This window comes from Phyllostomus hastatus, unplaced genomic scaffold, assembly GCF_019186645.2.
Source record: "Phyllostomus hastatus isolate PE091 unplaced genomic scaffold, TTU_PhHast_1.1 phas_contig_147, whole genome shotgun sequence".
In the NCBI taxonomy this organism is placed as follows: domain Eukaryota; kingdom Metazoa; phylum Chordata; class Mammalia; order Chiroptera; family Phyllostomidae; genus Phyllostomus; species Phyllostomus hastatus.
In genome coordinates this window covers 5015561-5043373 of record NW_025333603.1, presented here as the reverse complement: position 1 = coordinate 5043373, position 27813 = coordinate 5015561, and the positions used below count along the sequence as shown (strand labels likewise).

Genomic DNA, 27813 nt, shown 5'->3' with positions numbered 1-27813 from the left:
TTTCTTATATAAACATAGTTTACTTTTAGAGCTTAAGTTTCATTTTCTTTAATCTTTTTTTTCTTTCAAGAATCTCATTTTCCTCTGCTGGTGATTCCCTTAAGCAAATATTTCTTGTTTGATCTGAACAATTCATTTTAGTCATTCAAATGGAGTTATGAAAGTCTAGGCTTTGTTTTAATGATTGAGATCAAAGTCAAGAAGTTATGACTGGCAGAAGATAGATGAGGTGATTTGTATGTGTGTGTCCAACTTACATGTGAGGATTAGCTATTTTAAAATTACAATTTCTTCTTAGGATTCACTTGCTGACTTAAGATCTTTGGGCAAGTGACTCAATTCTGTTAATCCTCAATGTACCTCTTTAGAATTAGGCCACCTATGCATGCTTACAAGAATGAGTAAATCAGTTTTTCTCAAGAGCATGGTCTATGGACCTCTGCCTCAGAGTCTGCTGGGGTATTTATTAAAATGAAATCCCTGGACCCCACCCATGTTCAGTGAATCAGAGTCTTCCAGTTTGCTAGAATTACATATGATTCTGATGTTAGGCCAAGTTTTCTTCTCATACATTTATTTAAAAAATGCTGAGCTACTAATTTGGGAAAGTATATATTGAACATTTAATATATGCCAGGTACTAGGGATTCACAGGGAACAAGACAAAATACAGTCTTGCCTTCAAAGAACTTACATTGGGCGTGGGGAGTGGAGTGAGACAGACTAAGAAGTAAGTAAACAGGACATAAGTCAATGAGCTAAGTTCACACAGTGATAAATACTTTAAAGAAAGGAGAACAGGGTAATGGGGTACTGGAGGATGGGGAGACAATTTAGATTTTTAAATTAATTTAGAGGGTTACAGAAGGCATCTCTGAGGAACTGATGTTTGAGTCAAGAGGTATGAGAATAAGGAGGAAATCATACAAATATCTGGGTGAAGAGAGTCTCGGGGAAGGAAAACAACCTGAGATAGTAGGCACATTCTAGGGACAAAAAGAAGAAAAAAGTGAAGGTCAGGTGGCCAGTACATAGTGACCAAGTGTAAAAGATGCATTTAGGGGAGAGACAAGTGGCAGATCCAGGCCTTATGAGTCATGGAATTTAAATTTTACTTCAATAGAACACAAGGCCACTGAGTAAGCCTAAATCACATGTGATGTGATTTCTACTCTGAAGAGTGGACCCCTGTTGCTTGCTGGACCCATTGGGCGGAACATGGATTATGGTGGTAGCAACAGGGGAGCAAGAAGCCCAGTGGGGACCAGTAAAGTTTGGGTGAGGGATGGTGGCAGCTGGGAGTGGAGTGGCAGCAGTGATGACAAGAAGAGGTTAGATTCAGGGGCTGTTTTGGAGATGGAACTGCTAGGTCAAGATGCATTTGGCATCAGGGAGTAAAGGAACAGTAGTAAAATCAAAGAGGATTGCTTCCTAAGGTTTTGCCTGAGTGGATAATGGTGTCATTTACTAAGATGGGAAAATATAGGTAAACGACAGGTCTGGGGTGGGTGGGAAAGTCAAGAGTTCTGTTTTAGACAAGTTAGAGGTGCCTGATGGCAATTGGACATAAGAGTCTGGAGTTCAGGAGAGTGGTTAGGACTGAAGATATAAATAAAGTTGGGGCTCAACAGCCGGGCTGACATTTGGTGCCCATGACCACACGAGATCACCTACGAAGAGAGAAGGGAGAAGAGGCCTGAGCGAGGGCTTGGGGCCTTTCCATGTTTAAGGTCAAGCAAAAGGGGAGTGGGTGTTGAAGTCAAAGAGAAAACCAGGAGAGTGTACAATATAAGCCTAGAAGTGAAAATATTTTGATGAGAAGGGAGCAGTGTTAATGTTTCTGGCAGATCGAGTTCTTAATGGAATCCTAGGACATGATCACAGTCTTCATTTTAAAGATGGGGAAGCTGAGGCTCGGAGGGAGGAAGTCCATGTGTTATGACGGTTAATTTTATATGTCCGGTTGGCTAGACCATGGCGCTCAGCTCTTTGGTCAAACACCAGTCTAGGTGTTGCTGTGAAAGTGTTTTATAGATGTGATTAACATTTAAACCAGTAAGTTTTGAGTAAAACAGACTACTTTCCATAACATGGGTGAGCCTCATCCAGTCAGGGGTAGGCCTAAGAGAAAAGACTGAGATTCCTAGAATAAAAATTAATCTCTCTCATCTCTCTCTCTCTCTCTCTTTCTCTCTCTCTGTTTGTGCATGACCTATTGGTTCTGTTTCTCTGGACAACCCTTATTAATACTTTCATCCTTTCACTCATGTGGCAAACAATTATTGGGCACCTACTGTGGGCTCTGCTAGAGTATGTAAGTAAGACAGGATCCCTGACCTCAAGTAGGGAGCAGAGGAATGACTTTGCAAGTGCAGCTTGGTGTGATCAGTACCGTGATTTGCGTGTGCCTGGGCGCTTTGGGACCACAGCAAAGGAGTGCTAAATGGGTAACCTAGAGCTGTGAGGCAGCAGATGCTTTTTAAAAGGTAATGATGCTTGAGTAAGTTTTTTTTCTTAATTTCTTTTTCAATTACAGTTTACATTCGATGTGGTTTTGGCTTAGTTTCAGGTGTGGGTTTTGAAGGATGAATGTGAATTAGCACATCAAAGAGAGGCCAGCATTTCAGGCTCCAAGACATGCGGACAAGAGTAGCAGCATTTCCACCAGTGATGCTCTCAGGAGTTTTGGGTGGCTGGAGCCGATGAGAGCTGGAGAGAGTCCAGTGTCAAAGCTATAGCAGTCAGCAGGGTCCACAGTAGGGGAAGGCAATTGTCCTGAAAATCACAGGAAGCCATGCCAGGGATTAAAGCAGGGGTAACAGAGACCTGAGTTCTAGGAAGATGCCTCTGGCTACTTGGTGGAAGCTGGCCAGGAGGGGCAGTCTGGTGAGGACCCAAGGAAGACCTGAGGTGAGCCTGGGGATGCAGCAGTGGGGATGACAGTGAGATGTCATCCACTCAGTGTGTGTTTGTTCAGCATCTGCACTGCTCAGTGACAAGGTCCGTAATGAACAACACAGACACTGCTGCTCTGGAGCTTGGTGGTGGAACTGGAAGGAGTTGGTGTTGACCCACGGGAGAGGAATGGCCGAAATAGCTTCCTGGTTTCTAGCCTGAAGTAAGTACTAACCACTGAGCTGGAGCACTGGAGAAGGAACAAGATTCAGGGGCAGTTGAGTTCAGTTTGGAGCTTGTAGAGTTTGAAGTGGCCGAGGGACAACTAGCCGAAACTATCCAAGAGCTCTCTGATCTGTTAGTCTGAGGGGCAAGGAGAATGACTGGGAAGAAGCCAAAAGTGGGAATGAAGGCAGGCAGGAAGAACAGGCTTCAAGGTAAGAACTTTGAATTGTATGTGAACGTGTATTTAGATAAATGTGGGTTTCCCCCCCATCCTATGGAGTGGATCCACAGCCCTCATCACATTCTCAAAGGAGAGAAGACACGCCCCACCACTACCCCAATTATATGCCACTGAAACAGAATGGGGTGAGCAGATGGCTAAAGATGGAGCCCTAGGGAACAGCAATATCTAAAAGGAAGCAGAGGAAGATGGAGCTCAGAGGAAATGGTTGCAGGAGGAGAAAGCCAGGAGAGTGTACATTGTGAAGCCAAGACAGGGGAGTGTTCCAAGACAATGGAGATGCTCAGCCATACCCTCTAGTACAAAGAGGGCAGGGGAAATAAATACAGACAGATACAGGCAATTTGCAGTTGAGGAGGTAGACAGAGGAGGACTTGATACAGAAGAAGGCTGTTTTAACATCAGAAAGTTGAGACATGGCACATGTTTATATGCTACAAGGAGCAGGCCAGTGGAGAAGGGAGTGGTCTATGGCACCAGAGCTCCAGGCTGCAGCAGTCCTTACCTTCAGGAAAGCAGTGGCCATGCCAGTACAACAGTGGCCCACATGGAGCAGGAAGAAGCCTAGTGACAGGTGAGTGAAAGCAGCCCGTGCAGCTCTGCCTGCAACCTGGATCAGGAGACGGAACAACTTGATCCCAGCAGGAATAGCCAGTGACATGGGGTTTGTGTAGCTTGAGAGGCCCCGGGGAGATGGTTAACTGTTTTCAGAGGGAGGGCTTTCCTGGGGCAGAGGGAACAGATATGTTTTCTGGATCCAGAACTAATTAAAGACACATTTAACTCAGTAGCAGAAGGAAATTTCTAAACTCACAGATGCTAGGAGAGGTAGCAAACTCCTCGTCTTCAGAAGTATGTACCCACAAGCTGGGTGATTATTTGATGAGGTCGGTATATACGCAACCCAAACATCAGGTGGGGAGTGGATTAGTTGCCCTTTAAAAGCCCTTCCAAGGCTTGGGAATCTCTAACATATCAGGCTTCCCTGGCCATCTCAAAGCATTTTTGTGGAATGGTCCAAAAGACTATTTTAATGCATTTTATTAAAAGTAATTGTGCCACATAATTCTCATGAGGGCAGGAGTAGAACGGGAGGGTATAGCTTAACAAGATAGTACACCTAGCGAGTGTTGTAGCTCTTAGAAGGAAGTCACTGTTTTAGGATTTGGATCACTCATTCCCAGAAGTTTGAAGGGTCTCTCAGGGATGGCTAAAGTAACAGTGCAGATAATCCCCACCCTTCCATTCTAATTCCAGAGAGCTAGTTGGTCCCAGGAGCCTGAATTTTCATTAGGCAACACCCCTCCACTCCACCCCACTCCTACCCCCAAGAATCTGATGTGGCAGATCCCAGGACTCCTCTTTGAGAAACCGGATGAAGATGATGGAATGAGGATGAAGGGATTCTCTAAGTACTCCAGAAATCTGTGTGCTTTGCAGATGAGAAACTATGCTTGGGTGTGTGTAGGACTTGCTGGGAAAGTCAGGATGTGAGTCTCAGATGGGCTTTCAGGTCCAGTATTTCCCTGTGGCACTGAGCAGGCTAAATGGACAACTTCACATGCCTTAATCTCATTCACTTCCATCACTCCTAACTGGGGAAAATAGGAGACTCAAGTCATTGTCTCAGACCTCATCTTATAAAAGGAAATCATGATGCTTTGGCCTGTCTTCTCAATGAATGAGGTAGAACAAATCTCCTAGTGTAGACCCTGACTTCCACCCCAGGCCTGGTTGGGGCTGGAAAACTTCCAGGGAAACATCTCCCTCCACCTTGCTCAAAGGATTCAGAAAGCAGCCAAGATGGAGTATGGGACTAGCTTCACCTTCCTGCCTGGAACAACTGGAAAGCATATGAAGACTATCAAAAGCAATAGTTTTGAAACACTGGACATCAGGCAATGAAGGACAGCGAACCCTGAGAGACAGAAAACAAATAAGGTGAGGTCTACAATTATTCCAGCTTACTGCTTGGAGAAAGTTTCCAGGCTGCAGCACAGAGAAGGGAATCCAAGCAGACAAAGATAACAGAATCCATGAATTACAGAGATGGAGTGTAGAGTTCAGGGAAAGCAAGGCAGCTAGTTATCCTAGCAAAGAGTGGTGGAGAGTAGAGAGCTGCAGACAGAGAGAGCTCCAGAGATATGTAGAGAGTGCCCCTCAAGTATTCAGCACAGCCATGGAAACTGCCCCAGTCCAGGGAAGAACCACCCAATAGGACTAGAGGAAACAGTACTTGCTGCCCATACAGGGCTGGGAAAAACTGGTTTGGCTAAATTAATAATTGGATGAATAGATTTCAGAGCAAAGGCTCTTACCAAAGAAAGAAGATCAATTTCTAATGATAAATGGGTGAGTTCATCAAGAATTTGTAACAATTCTGAACATGGATGCAACTAATAACAGAGCTTCAAATGTATGAATCAAAATCTGATAAACCTGCAAGGAAAAAACAGACAAAACCACAATTCTGTGTGGAGCTTTTAATACTGCCCTCTCAAAAATTCATAGAACAAGTAAACAGAAAATCAGCAGGATATAGTATACTATTAACCAACTGGGCCTGACTTACAGAATCCCACAGTAGCAGAATGCACTTTCTTCTCAAGTGCCCACAGAACAGTGCACTTCTAGCAAGACCAACAAAGAAAAGAGAAGACATCAGTGAAATTGACAAACCTCTAGCTAAACTTCTCAGGAAAAAAAGAATGGGGATTGAAATTATAAATATCAGGAATAAAAGAGGTGGCATCACTACAGATTCCACAGATATTAAAAGGATAATAGGAGAATATTGCAGATAACTTCATGTTAATAAATTCAACAACTTTGAAGAAATGGATAAATTTCTTAAAAGATATTACCAAAGTTTACTCAAAAAGAAGAGAATAATCTGAGCACTCCTATATCTATTATAGAAGTTGAAATTTTAGTCTAAAACCTTTGTACAAAGAAAATCCCAAGAACACATGGCTCCACTAATGGATGTTGTCATACGTTCAAAGGTGAAATAATACCAATTCTATAGAAACTGTGACAGAGAACTGAAGAGGAGGGAGCACTTCCCAACCCATCTATGAAGCCCACGTTACTTTGGTATGAAAACTTGACAAAGACATTACTTTCTCAAGAAAAGAAAAAATAGGTCAATGTCCCTTGTGAACACAGATGAAAAAATTCTTTATATAAACGATCATACATTATAACAAGTGGAATTTATCTCAGGGAAGCAGGATTAGTTTAATATTTGGAAAGCAACTCATGTAATTCTCCACATTAACAAACAAAACAGAACAGATCATCACAATAAATACAGAAGAACCTTTGACAAAATTTAATATCCATTCCTGATACAAACTTTTATCAAACTAGGAACAGAAGAAAGTTCCTCAACCTGATAAAGCTCATCTGCCAAAAACCTGTGACTAATATACTCAGTGGTGAAAGACCAAATACTTTCTTCTTTAGATCAGGAATGTATGAGGCCAGTAAGGCAAGTGTCTGCTCCCACCACATCTGTCAAATGTCGTAAATAGCTACTGAAAAAGACAAGAGAAGAAATAAAAGACATCCAGATTGGAAACAAATAAATAAAACTGTCTTTAGTCATAGGTTCTATGATTATCTACATAGAAATTATGATGGAATCCACCAAATAAATCTACTAGAATTAATCTATGAGTTTAGCAAGTTTGTATGGTACATGAATGGTACACAAAAATTTATTGTCTTTATATACTAGAAGTTAAAACTTAAAAATACCACTCACTATAAAAAATTTGAATTACTTAGAGATAAATCAGCCAAAGGAGGTATAAACTTGTATGCTGAAAGCTATAAAACATTACTGAGAAAAATTGGGGGAAAAAAAGGAGAGCTATAATGTAATAATCATGGGTGAGATGACTCAACGATGTTACGATGGCAGTTCTCTCCAAATTTTATCTGTAGTTTCAATGCGATCCCAATCAAAATTCCTGCAGGACTTTTCCACAGAATTTAGCAGACAGATTCTGAAATTCATATGGAAATGCAAGGAACCTAGACTAGTCAAAACACCTTTGGAAAAGAATGGAATAGGAGGAGACTAACAGTGCATAATTTCAAGACTTATAAGGGAACAGGAATCAAGACAGAGCAGTATCAACATCAAGATAGACAAATAGATCAATAAAACAGATTGCAAATAAATGGATAACTGATATTTTACAAAGTTGCAAAGGCAATTCAATAGAGAAAGGAGCAACTGGATTCCATGTGCAAAAACAATAATAAAATAGAATTTTGATTCGTTCTTTTCACCATCTATATAAATTGACTCAAAATAATCATAGGCCCAATTATAAAACCTAGAATTATAAACCTTCTTGAATAACATATAGAATAAAATCTTTGTGACCTTGGGTTAGCAATAATTTTTTAAATACAAGAAATATAAAAATATGATTCATAAAAGAAAAAATTTGATAAATTGGACTTCATCAACATGAAAATCTTCTGAAAGACATTGTTAAAAGAATGAAAAGATAATCCACAGACTGGGAGAAATATTTTCAAATCATGTATCTGATAGAGGATTTGTAATTTATAATATATAAAGAACTCTCAGGACTTCTGGCCAAGATGAGGTGTAGGAAGATACACTTTACTTCCTCACAACCAAAAGAAGGACAACAACAAATTTAAAAACAGAAACAGCCAGACTTCCAGCCAAGATGGAGGCATAGGTAGACATACTGTGTCTCCTCGCACAACCAAATTAAGGGCAACAAAAATTTAGAAACAAAAAAAACAACCAGTACTGACAGAAAATTGAACTGTATGGAAGTCGGACAATGAAGTAGTTAAATGAGAAACATTTATCCAGACCAGGAGGAGGGGTGACCGGGTGGAGAGGACATGCGGCAAAGTGGCAGCTGGCGGACCCTGCGCACACAAGGCGGCAGCGGGTGGACCCAGCAAGGTGGTGGATCATGGAGGGGCCCGGCACTCAAGGCGGCTGGCGGACCAGGTGGTCCCACATTCGCGCGCAGATAAACCAGGCAAAACTGAGGAGCAAGATAGACCTTGCAACCCAGGGTCTCAGCCTGGGGAAATAAAGCCTCAAAACACTAATTGAAAACACCTGTGGGGGGTTGAGGTGCCAGGAGAAACTCCCAGCCTCACAGCAGAGTTCGTTAGAGAGACCCACAGGATCCTAGAACATACACAAACCCACTCACCTGGGAATCAGCACCAGAAGGGCCCAGTTTGCTCAGGAGAAGTGGCGGAAGGAATAGAAATCCAACCGAGAGCAGAGCAAGCACCATTGTTCCCTCTTGGACCCCTCCCCCGCATACAGCGTCACAACCCAGCCACTGGGTTGCCCCACCCAGGTGAACACCCAAGGCTCCACCCCTCATATGTAATAGGCACATCAAGACAAAAAAAAAAGATGGCCCAAACAAAAGAACAGATCAAAGCTTCAGAAATAATACAACTAAGTGATGAAGAGATAGCCAACCTATCAGATGCACAGTTCAAAGCACTGGTGATCAGGATGCTCACAGAATTGGTTGAATTTGGTCGCAAATTATATGAACAAATGAAGGCTACACTAAGTGAAATAAAGGAAAATGTACAGGGAACCAATAGTGATGGGAAGAAAACTGGGACTCAAACCAATAGAGTAAACCAGAAGGAAGAAAGAAACAACTAAACAGAAAAGAAGGAAGAAACAAGAATTCAAAAAAATGAGGAGAAGCTTAAGAACCTCTAGGACATCTCTAAATGTTCCCACATCTGAATTATAGGGGTACCAGAAGGAAAAGAGGAAGAGCCAGAAATTGAAAACTTACTTGAACAAATAATAAAGGAGAACTTCCCCAATCTGGCAAAGGAAATAGACTTCCAGGAAGTCCAGGAAGCTCAGAGAGTCCCAAAGATGTTGGACCCAAGGAAGCACACACCAAGGCACATCATAATTACATTAGCCAAGGTAAAAGTGAAGGAGAGAATCCTAGAAGCAGCAAGAGATAAGGAGACAGTTACCTACAAAGGAGTTCCCATCAGACTGTCAGCTGATTTCTCAAAAGAAACATTCCAGGCAAGAAGGGGCTGGCAAGAAGTATTTGAAGTCATGAAAGGCAAGGACCTACATCCCAGATTGCTCTATCCAGCAAAGCTTTGGTTTAGAATGGAAGGGCAGATAAAGTGCTTCCCAGATAAGGTCAAGTTAAAGGAGTTCATCATCACCAAGCCCTTATTATATGAAATGTTAAAGGGACTTATCTAAGAAAAAGAAGATAAAAAACATGTACAGTCAAATGACAGCAAACTCACAATTATTAACAACCACACCTAAAACAAAAAATACAAACAAACTAAGCAAACAACTAGAACAGGAACAGAACCACAGAAATGAAGATCACATGGAGGGTTAGCAACAGGGGAGTGGGAGTGTTACAGGGTGCAGCCAAGAGGGGGAACCCCAAATGGGCATTTGAGATGGGGTCCAGAACTTAAGGTATCCAGGAGATTTTAAGATGTCTCCATCCCCCCACCCAGGGTGTGGGTTGGGGGAAGGGACACATGGAGCAGGGCCATTGAGAGCTGTTTTGCATAGCAACAGCCTTGCAGCTACCCTCTGGCGTGGTCATTTAACATATCTATAGCCTTTGGCTGGTCGCTTAGATATGTTAAATAGCTATGATCATCTCTGAGCCAGGGGAATGGAAGTAACTTCCCCACCAAGACGTGACTGGGGCAGCTCCCCCCCCCCCCAAGCTACAGCGCCTGCGTGGGAGCTCGGAGAAGATTGGCTCCAGGACATGGGGCCACACCTGCCCAGACTCAAGATGGCAGCCCAGTAAAGCTGGAAGGATACGAGTTCCGGCATGTGAAGCCGAGTGTGGGAGGAATCGGAAATGAGGCTGCAGAGGAAGATTGGCCGCGGGGATTTAAAACCCAGACTTGGTGGCCATTAGAAAAAGAGAACCACACAGCTTTGGCAGAGTGAGGACTCTCCCTTCCTGCAGCCATAGGAGAGAGAACCACGCGGCTTTGGCAGAGTGGGGACTCTCCCCTTCCCGCAGCCCTGAGAGGGAGAACTACGAGGCCTGGACAGAGCGGGGACCCCCGCAGCTTTAGAAGGGGGAACCACCACCTGGTTTTAGCAGAGATCCTGGTGACTCAGAGGAGGGTGCTGGGAACCCAGGGAGGTCTCCCAGTCGAGATGGAGGACTAACTGGGAAGAACCAGAGGACTGCCTGAGCCATGGACTTCTATTTTCTTTCCTGAGATACGGTACTCTGGACTGGGCAAAGGGGGAAGGAAGGAAGGACTTTGTGTGTTTGTGGGTGTTTTAAGGGACTTTAGGATTTTTGATAAAGACATTAGGTCACTACTTTAAGTTTGTATAGCATTAAATAAACATTTTCTTTCCTTTTCACGAATCTCTGGCATTGAGAGATGTCTTTCCTAGGGCGGCGGACATAACGGACCTGGGGCCTTCTTTCAATAATAGTATATTGTCCCAGGCCCCCCTTGTTCTGTTCTGTAACAGGAGGAGGAGAGAGGGGGAAAGCTACAGAGAATAAATAGCATAGATGGTAGGTAGAAAATCGACAGGGGGAAGGCAAGGATAGTATGGGAAATGTAGAAGCTAAAGAACTTATGACACATGGACATGAACTAAAGGGGGGAATGTGGGTGGGAGAGGGTGTGCACGGTGCAGGGGAGTGAAGGGGGGAAATGGGACAACTGTAATAGCATAATCAATAAACTATATTTTAAAAAAACAGAACTGCCAGAAAATCAAACTGTATGGAAGTCTGACAACCAAGGAGTTAAAGAAGAAATATTCATCCAGACCAGTAGGAGGGGTGGAGACAGGCAGCCGGGTAGAGAGGCCTCATGGCAAGGTGGTGGCTGGTGGACTGGGCAGTCCCACATTTGTGTGCAGATAAACTGGGAGGAGCAACTGGGGAGCGAGAGAGACTGCACGACCCAGGGTTCCAGCATGGGAAAATAAAACCTCAAAGCCTCTGACTGAAAAAAGCTGTGGGTATTGCAGCAGCACGAGAGACTCCTAGTCTCACAGGAGAGTTCATTGGAGAGACCCACAGGGTCCTAGAACGTACACAAAACCACCCACCCGGAAGTCAGCACCAGAAGGCCCAATTTGCTTGTGGGAAGTGGAGAAAGTGACTGAAAGTCGGCAGAGAGCTGAGCAAGTGGCACAGTTCCCTCTCAGACCCCTCCCCCACATGCAGCGTCACTACACAGCGTTGCAGGTTGCTCCACCCTGGCAAATACCTGAGGCCCCGCCCCTTACTATGTAACAGGTGCAAGTTGAAAAAAAAATATATGGCTAAAAAAATGAAAGAACAGATCAAAGCTCCAGAAAAAAATACAACTAAGTAATGAAGAGATAGCCAACCTATCAGATGCAGAGTTCAAAACACTGGTAATCAGGATGCTCACAGAAATGGTTGAATATGATTGCAAAATAGAGGAAAAAGTGAAGGCTATGAAAAGTGAAATAAAGGAAAATGTACAAGGAACCAATAGTGAAGGGAAGGAAACCAGGACTCAATGGTTGGAGAAGGAAAAAATAAACATTTGATCAGAACAGAATGATGAAATGAGAATTCAAAAAAATGAGGAGAGGCTTAAACTCCAGGACAACTTTAAACATTCCAACATCCAAATCATAGGCATGTCAGGAGAAGAGGAAGAGCAAGAAATTGAAAACTTATTTGAAAAAATAATGGAGAACTTCCCCATTCTGGCAAAGGAAATAGACTTTCAGGAAGTCCAGGAAGCTCAGAGAGTCCCAAAGAAGTTGGACCCAAGGAAGAACACACCAAGGTTTGTCATAATTACATTACCCAAGATTAAAGATAAGGAGAGAACCTTAAAAGCAGCAAGAGAAAAGGAGAATTACCTACAAAGGAGTTCCCATAAGACTATCAGCTGATTTCTCAAAAGAAACCTTCCAGGCAAAAGGGTCTGGAAAAAAGTATTCCAAGTCATGAAAGGCAAGGACCTACATCCAAGATGACTCTATCCAGCAAAGCTTTCATTTACAATGGAAGGGCAGATAAAGTGCTTCCCAGATAAGGTCAAATTAAAAGAGTTCATCATCACCAAGTCATTAATACATGAAATATTAAAGGGACTTATTTAAGGAAAAAAAAAGATCAAAACTATGAACATTAAAGTGGCAACAAATTTACAATTATCAACAACTGAATAAAAACACACAAATAAAGAAAGCAAACAACCAGAACAAGAACAGAATCATAGATATAGAGATCATTTGGAGGGTTATCAGCTGGGAAGGTGAAGAGGGAGAATGGGTGAAGTGGTACAAGGAATAAGAAGCATAATTGATAGGTACAAAATAGACAGGGGGAGGTTAAGAATAGCATAAGAAATGGAGAAGCCAAAGTACTTATATGCACGATCCACGGACATGAACTAAGGGGCGGATTGCTGGAGAGAATGGGAGTACTGGGTGGAGGGAGGCAAAGAGGGGGGAAACTGGGTAAACTGTAATAGCATAATCAATAAAATATACATTTTTAAAAGCATACATTCATATAAAGACATACTATAGCAGCTTCATTTGTAATAGCCAAACTAAGAATAACACAAAATCCATGAACAAATAGGTAAGTGAAGAATGCATTTCTTCAACCTGGAATGCACAAGTGTACCCATACAACAGAATACTACTGAAAAATAGAAAGAATAACTATTGGGCATGCTACGACACAGATAAATCTAATAGTTATCCTGAGTGAAAGAAGCCAGACAGATGAAAAGAGCATACATGTATGATTCCCTTTATGTAACATTCTGTAGAAGTACGAAGGAATCTCTACTGACAACATCCATCTGTGGTTGTCTGTGTATGGCAGTGAGGATGAGGAGAGTGAGAGCAAGGCTTACAAAGGCTGGAAGGACACCGGAGAGTGATGGATATATTCATTCTCTTAACTGAGATAGTTGCATGGGTATACACATGTGTCAAAACCTATGACAGTATTTATTTTAAATATGTGTAGAGTGTTGTATGTCAATTATACTTCAGTAAAGCTGTTGTAAAAAACTCATTGAACTGTATGGAAATTGTATCTCAATTAGAACATTTTTTTAAAGGACTCAGAGAAATCACTTCTGCCTTGACTTTAGTGGTCCTCATCATCCCAGCGGCACCCACCTAGCCGTGCTGCTTTGGACCGGTCCCTTCTCTCTCCGGGAAGCTGTTTAATATCTGTAGTTCATGAGTCTGAGGAGGAACAGAGTCTCATGCAAACACCATTGGCAGAGGGTTAAATCAGACCATATTTCCAGCCCAACCCCTGGGGGAATGCTGAGCCACTTTAAATTCCATCCATCTATCCCTGTGTATTTGTACAGCAAGAGCCTGTTGTACTTAACGTACTGATCTGGGAGCTTGGGCCAGGATGCTGGGAGAGGGCAAATATTGATGCTGGCTGCCTGGGTTCCCCTGCAGCCTGTGGCATTAAATCCCCTGCTCTGCTGATGAGAGCCATGGGACAGCCCTGGCTGGCCCCATTGGGTGTGTGTCTCTCTGGACCTGGCTTATGGAGTGCTGTTTGGGAGGTTGCTAGGGCATCTGCTTCTTTCTGAAAGGAAGAACCAATAACTAAGAAAAGAACAGAGCGCGGGCTGCAAACCAAAGTGTCGCAGGTTCAATTCCCAGCCTGGGATACATGCCTGGGTTGCAGGCCATAACCCCCAGCAACCGCACATTGATGTTTCTCTCTCTCTATCTCCCTCCCTTCCCTCTCTAAAAATATATAAATAAAATCTTTCTTTAAAAAAAAAAAGACACCAAGTAATTAAACTCTTAAAAAAAAAGAAAAGAACAAATGCTGGTCTGCTAGCTGCCAATCATCTCCTGTGTTTTCAGGCGGCCACCCCCTGGCCAGGGCCCCAGCTTCCTCTTCTAGGGAGTCCTGGCCCAGGAAGGGTGAGATATTAAAGAGGGGTATGGTGGGTTCTGGACTGAAGCCTATTGAGGTTTGATCCTGGTTGAGTCCTCTAAAAGTTGTGTGATCTTAAGCAAGCAGCGTCATGCCTCTGTGAAGTGCACATGAAGTACACAAACCAGGTTCCTGGAAAGGTTGTGAGGAGTGGAGAAAATGAGATACAGGAGATAAGGCACACAAAAGTTTGCACTGGTGTTTGGCATGTACTAACTGCTCACCAAATATTGGCTCTTGATATTTATTAATCACTTAACACAACACTTGGCACTCCCCTTTCTTCTGCTTCAAGCTTTGTTGTTTCCAAGTGGCATTCACATTCCAGCTCTCACCTTTTCCTCTTCAGAAGCCTGCAAGATAGTCTAGCCATGACCTCCTTATTCCTAACGTACAGAGGGATCCTTTTTTGCTGTGCCTCCGCAGAAGGAGGAATGCAGTGTCTTCTTCCTGCTGAACTCCTCTGCCAGCTCCCTGCAGCCTTGAGCCAAGTTCACTCCCTGAGCCCAGAATCTGAGACTCACCCTCACACTCCAGCCATGGGGGGCTGCTTCACACTGCTCAACCCGGACTGCCCTGTCCTGTTCCCCACCTGGTTCCATCATGGCTCTGCTCAGGCATCATAAACCCTAGAAGCTTCCACACCTCATGAGACATAACATAAAACAGCAACTTCCCTGGCCAAGTGCCCAGACACCTGGCTCTGTGCCCCACAGTCAGATGCCCTGCCACAAGCTGCCTGGCTGTCCAAGCTTCGTATAAAAACAGCATCTCCCTCAGAGCATTGTGGCGAGAATGAGACGTAAAGCTCTCGGCACAGCGCCTTGTTTGTAGCAAGTGCTAATGTGTGTGCCTGGACGCCTGGCCTTCATATTTGTGAGAAGTTAGATCTTGAGAGTATCGTGCTAAGCAAAATAAATGGGATGGAGAGGGCAAGACCATGTGATTTCACTCAGGTAGGATAGAAAACAAACAAAGAAAACAAACAAATAAACTCATACTCACAGACAACAGTATAGTGGTTACCAGAGGGGAAGAGGGATGGGAGGAGGATTAAGAGGGTGAAGGCGGTCAAATATTTGGTGACGAAGATGACTAGACTGTGGCACACAGGGCAATGTATAGATACTGTATAACAGAACTGTGCACCTGAAACTTACATACTGTTACTAACCCATGCCACGCCAATACATTTCATTATAGTTTAGAAAGGAAAGAAACCTGGCTTGTGGTCCATGCGCTGCTACTGACACGCTGAGTGGATTTGGACAAGTAGGTCTCAGCCGTGGCTTCTCGATCCTGTAAAATGACGCTCTGTACCCCAAGGGGCCCGTGCATGGGCTTGGATGGGAGGGGAGGCTAAAACGATGTGCAACAGTGAGGCTGGTGCCTCTGGGAGTTTTCAAAGAGCCACAGGCCACTGAAGGAGCCTAGGACTGGCTGACCACCAAGGCCCACCTGCCTCTCTCCCACGAAGCCCAACCGCAGCACTGCCACTCCCTGCCAGAAGTGGGTACTCTCCCTGCCGCAGAGTGACCTAACCTAGCCCTAACCCTAACCCAAACCCTAACCCTAAACCTAACCCCAACCCAGGGCAGAATCCCTGAGGTGACTGGTTCTAGGAGCTGGTCCTCAGTTCATCACAGTCAGGACCATGATTGTGTCCTGGCTCCCAGAGGCCCCTCTTCAACCACTGAGGTGGACTGGTGTGAGCAAACACAGGCTCAGGTTCCGCTGGTTTCTCCCCAGCAACCTGGTGTGCAACAGCTGATGCTCAGGCCATCAGAAGCATGTTGGCATTTGAGTGCCAGAACGAGCTCCTTGTTCCTCAGGGACCAGCTCAGCACTCTCTTTACCTGGAGACTGGTGTCCTGTTGGAGAAGGCATGGCCTGGAGTGGGAGGCCAGGCGCCCCTTCTCAGGGCTCTGGCCCCCTCCATCTTCCTCTTCATCCCCTGACGCCTACTAAGTATGTCCCTATGGCCCATGTGTTCTGCCAGTGAGTAGCCCTTGACCTTCCCCTCTTCTCTGCTCACTTGGTCCAAGTGCTGGCATCTCCTTCTTGGACTGTTGTAATTAAAGATCACTGTAGCTCCAGAGAGTGTCATTGTTTACCACGCCTTACGGCTGTTGTCCTTAGGATGAAGTGTGACATGCTGTGTCCTCCAGGATCCTCTCCCTGCTCACCTCCTCACTCCCACCCCACTGATGTTGTGGCAACCCCGACCTGCTGGCATTCCCTGGCTGAGCCACAGCCTGTCACACAGCCGCGGCTTCATTCACAGGGCCCCTCAGCTGGGAATGCCCTTCGCTTCCACCTGTCCCGCTAGAAGTTCTCCTGCCCTCCAGAGCCAGCCCAAAGGCCCCTCCTCTGGGAAAGAGGCGCCTCTGGATCAGTGGTCAGAACGCAGGATGCCCCAGTGTACCCGCAGCTGCTCACTTGTGCTGCTGTTGGAGGGAAACTCAGCCAGAGGCGCCAGAGCCTGGGGCTGACCGTCCCTCGGGCAGAATCTCTGAGGGACCAGTTCTAGAGCTGGTCCTCAGTTCATTGGGGTCAGGACCGTGACTGAGTCCTGGCTTCCAAAGGCCCCTCTTCAGTACCCTCAGCCTAGCGTTTCCTGCTGTCCCCCAATCCTTCCATGATAGGAGGTGCCTCCTCCACGAGACCCCATCCTCCTCAGGTGCTGGGACTCAGGTCTCTTCCTTTCCTGGTGCCCAGCACCTAGCTTGGCCCGGAGCAGGTGCGTAGAGACTCTTCATCAAGTGATGAATGAACCAGAGCTCACCTGTCTCCCAGATGGCCATTTTCAGTCCAGAACTCACACAAGACTGGTACACAAAACTGATTCCATTAGTCTGCAGTGGGGATAGGTCTGTCTCCCTCAGTAGGAACCCTTTTGTTGGCCAGATTCCAAGTCTCACTTTGTGACCCTGAAGCTAATTTTAAAAATACCCCACAGGGACTCTGCATGCCTCGCTTCCCCCCACAAGTCAAGAGACAATCATATCGGTAGCAGGTAAGGCTTTAGGGTTGAGACACCCTAGAATATGTTTGATCCTGGTTTCAGCACTGACTTTGCTGTATGATCCTCGGCAAGTCATTTCTCCCTCCAGGCCTCAGCTCCCTCATATCCTTAATGGGAGCACCGATCCTGGTGTGTCTGGGGGCTGGAAAGCTGGAAAGGTATGGAGAGAAACAACTCATTCACTCAGGCTCTGGGGTCAAAAGACAATCGCTACTACAAGAAACCTGGGCGGAGTGCCTGGGCACCGGGCACAGGGTAGAGAGTGGGACGGATGGAAGAGCTGCTCCTTCTCCAGACCATCTGCTCCACAGCTCAGAGCCTCCTGGAGGGCTCCCCCCGGCAGGGTGATGAAGCCTCACCGCAGGTGAAACTTCATGTGGTCAGCCAAGAGGGCCTGATTACTGAGACGAGAAAGATGCTGAAGCTATAGCCCAGCCCAGCAGTATCTATCTGCCTTAGGTACAGAGACAGGAAGCGGTATGCACGCCACATAAGGGCTCAATTCCTCGGTTGGATGTTTGACTCCAGACTTACTTGTCTTTTCTCCAAGGGGTAATGAGGTCAAGATCTGAGAGTCTGTCTTAGAGCAGAGGAACAAATTTCCTCTGCGTGGCCCCTGAAGCAGGCCTAAAATCGTGGGAGCAGTTTTCCCTTATCTTTGTTAATGAGCTCCCTGTCACTGGAGGTATTCAAGGAGAGGCTGAACATTTTGAAAGCAGGAGAGGCCATTCTTTTTCCACAGAGACCACAGTGTGTAGGTTTCACTAGATGAACTCGAAGGCTCCTTCCTGCCCTCGTGTTCTTCAACACGACGCTCACGTGGAGGCTCATCAGCGCCATTCAGCCAGCCTCCTGCTCCGGCCTGGGTGCCCAGCTAGGGGCCAGGACAGGAGTACTCGTCGGACCAGTCAGAGCAGTGCTGCACACGGTCCCGGCAGAGGCTCCTCGGGATACAGCCACAGTACTTGAAGACAGTTGAGGGGCAGCGCCACCACCCAGGGCCGCAGGGTGGGCACGCAGTCACTGGAGGAACGAGAGACGACAGGAGAGCAGCTGTAGTGTCCTGGAATGTCCAGGGCACTCCCTACCTCTGACACCTGCCACGGCTCCCCAGACCCCCATCCCATCTGGCATGGGTTGACTGTCTTCCTTGTTTCCCAGGGGGAAACGGAGTCCAGATCCCAATGCATGGGCTGTGTGACCTCAGGCAAGTCTCTTACCCTGTCTGAGCTTCAGTTTCCTCATCTGCTCAAGGTTGTTATTAAGGAGTAGTGCCAGGCACATGGCCAATGTTCAAATATTAATGGGTGCACACTGTCTACCGCACCCCATCCTCCCCCTCTCACCATGACTCAGCCACACCAGCCCACCTAAAATTCCTTCAGGGTGCCCCATAGACTTCCCCCCTTTGCCCTGAACCCCGGGCCTCCAGCATTCTTCCCTGCACGTTCAGCCTCTGCCTGTTAAAACCCTGTCCAGCCCTGGCTGGTGTGGCTCAGTGGACTGAGTTCAACTGGAGAACCACAGTGTCCCTGTCGATTCCCATCCAGGGCACTTCCCTGGGTTGTGGGCCAGGTCCCCAGTAGGGGACACACAAGAGGCAACCACACACTGATGTTTCTCTGCCTTTCTTTCTCCCTCCCTTCCTCTCTCTAAAAATAAATATATAAAATTTAAAAATAAATAAATAAAATCTTTAAACTAAACTAAAATAAAATCCTGTCCATTCTCTAAGGTCTGCTTGAATACCGCCTCTTCTGAGAAGTCTTCCTGGATTCTTACCACCTCCTTTCCCCTAAAAAACCTCCCCAGGTCCTCGTCACTTCCCTTTGGCATCAGCAGGATGTGAGTCCTATGGGTAGGACACACGTGTGACTCCTGGCCGTGCTCCAGCAGAGCCTGGCACGGGCCCAGCCCCAGGCAGCGTCAGGTCATGTTTGCGGGTTAAACACCGGGACAGCGGAAAGAGGCCAGACTTGGAGTCAGGAGACCGGGAGTCAGGGAGGGCGTCCCAACTTCCCTGCCTGTTGTTCGTTGTATTAAGTTCCTTCTCTTCTCTGGCCTTAGTTTGCCTACATATAAAGTGGGGCCAGTGGTTCTGGCCCTGCTTTCCTCACAGGGTTATTGGGAGGTAAAGAGGGGGTTAGGGAAGCCCAGGTTCAAACCCCAGTTGGGCCACATACATACTTCTTGCCTGACTACCCTCTTGTTGGCCAGATTCCAAGTCTCCCTTTGTGACCCTGGAGCCATGTCAGTTTCCCATCTATTAAGTTCCCCACCACAGAAGAATAAAGCTCCAGTGGGAGTCATTTGGTATAGTAGTGAGTACCCCACCACTGGAGGCATCCAAGAAGGGGTGGAAACGTCTTTCCAGGATGCAAGGAAAGGATGCAGGGGGAACCTCAGAGATTCCCTGGTCAACCTCTGCTCTCTGGTCACTACCCGGCCACCTGCTCAGCCCAGCCCATGCTCAGACCCGTACCTGGGATCAGTTCATCCGAGCAGTCCCCACAGTTGTTGGTTCCATCACACCTTTGGTCTGAGTAGATCCAGGATGCTGGGTCTCCACAGTGGGCCACAAGGAACTGAGGGAGACTCTTGGGCACATCTCCTATGGAGGACAGATGAGGCAGGAGGAAGTCCACATCTGGCCACAGCTGTTTCAGGGATATCTCGAGGGGGACTGTCATGGCCACCTTGGCTGTTGCCAAACTCAGTGTCACTGTGCACCCAAACCAGGAAGGGCACAAGGACAAGGTTTCCTGGGGAGGAAGTCAAGTCAAAGGAGAGATATGTTCTTTCCCTGCACATCCAGCAAGACGCCCAGGGAGCTGCCTCTCCCTTCCTCACTCCCTATGCAGCTCTTGTGCATCCCCACCCCACACCATTGCCTGCACTGTCCTCCCTCCAGAAGTGCTCCTGGACACCTATCCAAAACCATTCCAGTCAAGTCCAGGTTCAAGTTCCTTCATCTCCACGAAGCCTTCTCCAACTGGAACATAACAAGAATAAATGTGAAGTCTCACGCTTGGGTCCCAGAACCCAGAGGATGTGAGTTCATGTACCTTGTGAGAGGGAGTTACAGCACTTTACCTGAAAGCGTGTTCTGTCTTAGGCAGCAGTGCGACAAGGCTACCAAAAACTAACACAAACTCAGGCCACATCACTAGAGGTATAACCCAGACGAGGGAGGGGGGGAAAGCCTTTGTTCCTTGGACTAGCCAGAGCCGGTCAGAAGTGTCATGAATGTTCTGGAGCCTGTCTAGTGAGATGGACATGCTGTGTGTTCTGGGGAATGCTGGTGGAATGGGGAAGACCCATCACAAGGGGGAGGACTGGGAGTTGAGAGTGTGGCCCAGGGAAGGGAACACTTACGTGGGGCAAAAGAGCAGTGGCTCCAAGTTCATGCAGTGCCACCATCATGGAGACAGATTAAGATCCGGTTCGTGGCGAGCAGGTGTTGATGAGAGGACAGAGTTGGAAGCCATCAAGAATGCCAGTGGGAGACATTCCCATGGAGAAACCATGCAATGATGGGAGCAGCTGCCTCAAGTGGTAGTGAGCTCCCCATCCCAGGACTATGCAAGCTGAAGCTGGGGGGCCTCTGCTGGGTTTGTTGTCAGGGGGATTTGGGCATGAACTGGGACATAGCTAGAGGACTTCTAAGTTCTCTTCTTCTCTTGAGAGTTTATGATGCAATGACTCTCCCTTCATTGGCACCCCTTCTCCACCCACTCCAACTTACCAAGCTCTCTCCCTGCTCCATGCAAAGGGCCTGGCTCCTCTCTCCTGAGAATTGTCAGGTCTTTAAGGTCTGGGACAAGATCTTCCCATTCATTCATTCATTTACTCACTCATTCCATCATTCATTCAGCAAATCATTCTGAATACCCTGTGTGCCAGGCACTGGGGACCCAAGGTCAAGCAGACCAGGCCTGACCTGAGGAGTTTACAGCTTGATGGTCATGGCAAATATGCCAGTTGAGGGTGACAAGGTGACTAGGGCTGGGACACAGGGAAGCACAGGGGATGTAGAAGCCCAAAGGAGGAAGTTTAACCTAGTTTGAGAGTCAGGGAAGGCTTCCTGGTGGAGGTAACCCTTGAACTCTGCCATGAAGTTTGAATACAGATTCTCTGGCATGGAGATGCACCGAGTGAGGCCATTCCTTAACATGGGCATTCACATATGTGTGCGGGGGGAGGTGCTGCTGGCTGAGGGCACCATATAAGCAAAGGCCTGAGGACACAAAGGTACCTGGTAATTTCAGGGATGACTGAGCTTCATTTTCACTGCAGGGATAGTGGGAGTTGGAGGGGCAACCCCAAAGGGCCCTGGAAGGTCCATTCAGGGCAGGGGCAGGGGCCTGACTGGGCAGTACTCACGGCAAAAGTCCTCGTCCTCGTCCTCGCCGTGGGGACAGGTGCGGACACCATCACAGACCCCGCTGGCCGAGATGCAGCTCCTCCGGTCACGGCACAGGAAGCCTGTCCTGTTTGTCAGCGTTACACAGGCCTGGGCCGCTGAGTGGGCAGAGGGTGGCCCCAGAAGGTCAAGGATGATGCTCACAAGGGCATCACAAGGTTCCCACACCTGAGACCACCCCCTCCCCCCAAGCTGGCCTGAGGGGCTGGGGCAGTTAGGAGGATACTGGGCTTAGCACCGGAGGCCAAAGTCCCAGCTCTACCATTTGCCAGCTGAGTGACCTTGGGCAAATGACTCGACCTCTCTGAGCATCAGGTTTCTTGTCTGCAAAATGGGGACCACACTACACACCCACAGGACTGCTGGGGAGACTTCCATAACCCCAGAACATGGAGTGCGCCAAGTAGGTCACAGTACCCCTCCTTCACAGAGACCCGCGGACAGGCTCGCAGAAGGCTCTGAGGACGGGGCTCCAGCAGCAAAGCGGCTTTCATGGTGGAGCCCCCAGCACCAGGCCAGCTTACCAGAGACAATTTGCTGGGCCTGGCCTGGGGCTGTCAGGTCATCACTCCATATGAGTGCATCTGGCCACAACTTCACCGTCTACAAAGCACTGGCATGGTTTTGCTCTATCGTTTCCCCACTCCCCCTGGAAGCATCATCATCAGCCCCATTTCACACATGAGAAAAGGAAGACTCAGGAAGTGTGATGGACCCCAGCGTAGCTCACAACCCAGGCCTGCTGACCCAGCGCTTTCCCGAGGCTGGGGCGGCCTCCCCAGTGTCCAGGAATATCAGGCAGCACCTGAACATTTCTGCCCTTCTGACAGTCTTCCCACCACCCCAGGAGCTGCTATAAAGAATTGAAGGAGATGAGCCAGGATGTCACCCCAGCCCCACAGGCCATGCATGGGAGAGCGGGTTTGTGCATGTGTGCCTGGGCACAGGGGACCCAAGTCCCAGCTCACGTGAGGGGGACTTACTCTCAGAAACTTTCATATCATCACACACATTAATGCACATGCACACACAGACACATATGTGCACAAGCACACAGACATGTACACACACAGATGTGCATCACACAGATGCATACAGACACAGAGGCATGTGTATGCACACAGAGGCACAGGAATGCATCTCCTCAAGGATGCACACCTACCCCAGGTGCCCGTGTCTCTGCACAAGCATGCAGAGAGCTGTGGGTTTACCCTTCCCTTGCCTTGGCCCTTACATACCCGGCTTGGCTACAGAGCTGTGCATCAGAAAGGGAGTTGTGGCAACACCTGCACCCAGTGAGCTCAGCCCCTGCCCATCAAGCTCTGGATGGTGACCTCCCCCCCCAGTGCAACCTTTGAGGCCCTAGGCCCCTGGCCCTGCCCACCGCTCCAGCCCTGTGTCCTCTGGCCCTCATGTGATCTCCTACCCTTTTCCTCATGTTTCCTCCCACACTAGGGACTCCACACATAGTGTTCCCTGAGCCTGGTATGCATCCCTGCCACCCCTTTGGCTAACCAATTCCTACTTTCCCTTCAGACCTCAGCTCCCTTTCACTTTCCAAGGTGCCCACTCTGACTCCTGGACTGGGTCAGAGGCCCTATTCCAGACTCTCAGCATCCTGTTAACCCTGCCTCAATGTGCTTATTTAATTAATGGTTATGTCGCTCCAAACTGTTAGGTCTGTGAGGGCAGGGACCACGCTGGGACTCACCACTGAAGCTGGGGCCCTGGGAAAGGGTCGACACACTCTTATCCTGTATGATGGAGGCAGACACACAAACGAATGGCGCCACCCGGGGCACAGGCCAGGGGAAGAGGCTTCTAACCCAGCCTGGAGGTCAGAGCAGGCCTCCTGGAGGAGGCAGGTCATCAGAGCTGGGACCTCTTAATAGCTCATATTACAAGTATGCAAATGGAGGCTCCAAGACATGTTAATGTCAGTATGTGTGTGCCCAAGTCTGTGCACACATCCTAAGGAATTGTCCAAAAGTCATTTTGTGGAGAAACCAAGCAGGGTCAGGGTTCCCCCCTGTCTCCACACCCCATCCCCTCCCAGCAAGTAGGACCCACCCTCCCTTGACCACTCTGACCTGGTGTACGTGGTGGGGATCCAAAAATGGCGATCAAGGCAATCAGGGCCGCAAGAGTTGCCAACAGGAGCAGCAGGGAGGCCGAGAGGCAGGCGCCTCGGCGAGAGCAGCAGAAAGGGCCACAGCCTGCTGTGGGAGCGGGAAACCGGTGGTGCAGCAGCCAGTGCTGGGGCTCAGGGACCCCCTCCTCTGGCCCTTCCTGTAAGTGGCCTGTCCCCACCTGGGTATCCAGGGGCAGAAAGAAGTTCCCTGGAGGAGGTGCCACGATGCCCTCAGTTCTGCCTGTGGGCCCAGCCCCACCGAGCACCAGTCCCTGGCCCGGTCCTGTAGCTAGTGGGCGGCAGTTGGGATACAGAGGGTCCCAGGCCTCTGCTCCATCACCCTTACACTCCTGTCCTTCCACAAACACTGCTATCTCCTCAGGAGCCAGTCAGAAATGGACACCTGCTTTCTGAGCCCTGACCATGGGGCAGAAACTATAGCAGGCCCTTCCATATAGCCATTATTTTTATTTTCCAAAACAACATTTTATAGATGAGGACACCATGGCTCAGAGAAGGCAAAGTTCAGGTCACCTCGTGTGGAGCTGAGATGTGAGTTCACACCTATTTGCTGCCCAAACCAGAGCCCTTTCCACGTGCCAACCAATTGTTCGTTCCACAGCCTGCCAGGATGCTGGTTGGATGCCCAGCTCCCACACTGCCCAGCCCGGCCCCCCTGAGACATCACTTTACTTCTCTGCCTGATTCCTCATGTGGGAAATGGAGATCACCACACCTACCACAGGGTTGCCGAGAGGATTAAGCTAGTGAATATATTAAAATAGTGTTTGGCGTAGTAAGTGCTATGAAGGTTTTAGCTATTGTTAGTGTATATTGAGCACCTACTATGTGCCAGGTTGTATCCTAAGCATTGTGGAAATAACTGTAATAGGAAACATCTTGCTCCTTTAACTTAATTTGCTCCTTTAATTTTTGCTTGCTTGTGAAATAATGAAGGAAAGCGTATTGAGGACCTACTAGGTGTCCTGCTCTGTAGAGGACACAAAAGCAGTCATAGCTCAGGTCGTTGCCCTCTGAGAGTTTGCAGTGCATTTAGAAGGCAAAGCATGGGCAGTTAGAAGGAGAGTGTGGGTACAACTGCCGCCTGCTGGGCCCCAGTTATTCCAGAGAAAGAAGCAGGGCAGGTGGGAAGCATCTGTGTCCCCAGGATCCAGCCCAGGGGCAGGCATGCCTTAGTAGGTGCTGTATGAATATTCTGACTCGAGGTACAGAAGACTAGGAAAGGGACCCCATTCAGGGCAGGGCAGGCCATTTCCATCCAATCCACTCATATTTGTGGAGCCATCCATTCTGCTCGCCTGCTGGTCAGACCTGTCCCTGTGCAGCTCACAGAGCCAGGCAGTCAGTGTGGTTCAGGGCGTGTGAGCAACATGCCGTGGAATTCCCACCAGTGGAAGATGGGAGGGTGTGAGAAGAGAGCACTCCATGTAAAGAGTGCAGGAGGAGAAAAGGCCTGGTGGGCGGTGTTGGGGGACAGCAAGTGGCCTGGCGTGGTGGGAGCCTGGGGTGGGTGTGTGCTGGGAAAGGAGACGATAGTAGGAGATACAGCATAAATCTAAAACCGATAACCCCTGCAGGCCCTAGTGGGTGGTTTCCTTGTTGTCAGCAAACATGGGAAACTCCAGTAACCAGAGAGACAAGACCATGTGAATCTGGGCCAGAATGCCCTGATCAGCTGGGCAGGCACTCCTCAAATATTTGTGCAGCGCAGCCCGCGGGCAAGACGGGTCACAGGAGAGACTCGGGCAGAACTGAGGCCCACGCCCAGGTGAAGATGCTGCTTTCCAGAGAGGGAAGGCCCTGAGGCTCCAATCCCCACTCTGGACAGACGGGAAAAGAGGCCTTTGTTCCACAACCACACCCACTAGGAGCCAGGACCTGGAATTCAACACCTCCACTGTGAGGTAACAAAGGCACTGGGGCTTTGCAACCAGACGGACCCCAATAAGAACTCGAACCCTGTCTCTCCCACCTCTCAACTGTGAGGGATCCCAGCTTGGCCAAGCAACCCAACCTCTCTTAGCCTCAGCTGCCTCCTCTGTTACTGCCCCACAACAGGACCCCTCTCAGCACTGGCCTGCGGACTAAAAGAGGTCATGCAGCCAGGCCCTTGACAGACACGGTGAGTGCCTGCCTTTCTGGGTCTGCTTCCTCCTCGGTCAGACACAGTCAAGGCAGAGCGAGGGGTAGTTGCTCAGTCAATGTGTGTTCCTTCCTTTGAACTGTTCTAGTCACACAAGTCACTGGCACACAGCAGGTGCCAAATAAGTGTGTGATCCTGCCTACTTTACCCCTCAGTAGTTAAGAGAATTGCCCACGTCAATCACTGAGTTAAGGATTTGACTTCAGAGATCTTTCCTTTATGGGTTACAGGTGGACTCTGTATGTGGCGCAGTGCCTGTGAGGTAGGCAGCATACAGTAGGTGCTCAACAAATGCTTGTGCGTGAAGAGATGAACAACCCCCTTAAGCAGCTGGCTGTCAACATGGCTGGCCAAGAAGAGAGTGGATGACATCAACATGGGGGGCGGAGGTCTGAGGGACAGGGGGAACCTTAGGGTGCCCTCTTTGTGCCTCTGTAGCACCAGCCCAACCTCGGGGAACTCTCCCTGGGGAGAGCCTGCAAGGCACTGGTCCCCACCCCTCCACCCTTTACCTTCTTCCCCAGGGAGGACATTGGTTCGAGCAGCAGCTTTGCCGTTGGCCTCCACCTGCCCGAGAGAACACGGTGAGGAGTGGGCTTCAGTGAGGTGAAGTCCAGCCTCAGGGAGCCACACCAAAGAGTTTCCCACCGAAATCACTGAGAGCCTTAGGTGGGCCCACTGGCCCCACACACAGAAAACTCATCAAGCCTGCTCACATGCCCACACCTTTGCCTGCACTGTGCCTTCTGCCTGGAACGCCTTTGCTGCCACGGTCCCCTTGGTAAACATTCAGCCTTCAAACCAGCTCAGGCGGCTCCTCCCGAAAGAGGCTTTCCCTGATGCCCCGTCCCATCACATGGATGGATCCCCCCGCCCCCTCTGGAGCAGGGGGGAGCTGAGCCATCTCAACATCCCCCCTCTTTATTGCCCACTCCTACCCTAGGTTGGCTCCCCTGGGTCAGGAGCCATCTCAGGCAGATCTTACCTGGGGGAAGATCTTGTTCATGTCTCCGGTGCCCAGCTCCCAGCTCTCAGCTCTGGGCGCTGCACTGGTGTGTAGAACGCAGCTCAGTTCCCTGCCTGGTCACCAGGGCAGCCTGGAGGGAGGTGCACGGGAGGCCCTGCCTGGCTGCACCCTTCCTGTGGGCAGTCCCTTCCCAGGCTGCCTGCCAGCTGGAGGAAAGGGCCGGAGGGCCGTTTGGAGAGAAACGGCTCTCCTGTCACTCAGTCCCGGGAGCTTCTCAGGGTGTGCCTTTTCCTCCACATCAGTGATGAGACTGGAGGACCTCAGGCCCCCAGCTGCACGAAATACCAGGCAGATCCAGGCAGAAACACCCAGAATTAACATCCCCATGGCTAAAAAGCAGGAATCATTTTCTCATCGATGTTCTGTTCCATTAATTAAGTAATCTAGGTTGAAAGAATATGCATTTTCCACTAAACTTATAAAGCAAATATATTTTTAAATTATTTTCTTTTAAAAAGTGACCATGTGCATTTAAATTTTTCCAGAGATGGTGCCTACGATGAAGGAGGGCTGACTAAGGTAAGCCTACCCTATGAGGTATGAGTTCCCCCGTAGCCTGATTCTTCCGCTGAGGAGACCGAGGCCCTGGGAGCTTAAGGGACTGGCCAGAGGCCCCAGACCAAGGAAGGAGAGGTGTCCATAGGGACTCCAGGGAGGGTCTGTCTGCAGCCTGCTTCTTTTTTTT

General features: G+C 48.3%; 1 protein-coding gene across 3 annotated transcripts; it reads right to left on the bottom strand.

The window, feature by feature from the left end:
• Positions 1–13047: 13047 nt before the first annotated feature.
• LDLRAD1 (low density lipoprotein receptor class A domain containing 1) lies at positions 13048–27199 on the bottom strand. 3 transcript variants are annotated; one of them, XM_045856397.1, is made up of 6 exons: positions 27087–27199; positions 26614–26668; positions 23897–24025; positions 21767–21904; positions 19866–19994; positions 13048–18406 (listed from the first exon to the last, which is right to left on the bottom strand). In XM_045856397.1, exons 1-6 carry the CDS (start codon positions 27105–27107, stop codon positions 18258–18260), a joined length of 621 nt encoding a protein of 206 aa, XP_045712353.1. In that variant the 5' UTR covers positions 27108–27199; the 3' UTR covers positions 13048–18257. The 3 variants fall into 3 exon arrangements, with proteins under 3 accessions (XP_045712353.1, XP_045712361.1, XP_045712344.1); XM_045856405.1 differs by having other exon boundaries at positions 23897–24022; XM_045856388.1 differs by lacking the exon at positions 26614–26668 and having other exon boundaries at positions 23897–24116; positions 27087–27173.
• Positions 27200–27813: the final 614 nt, after the last annotated feature.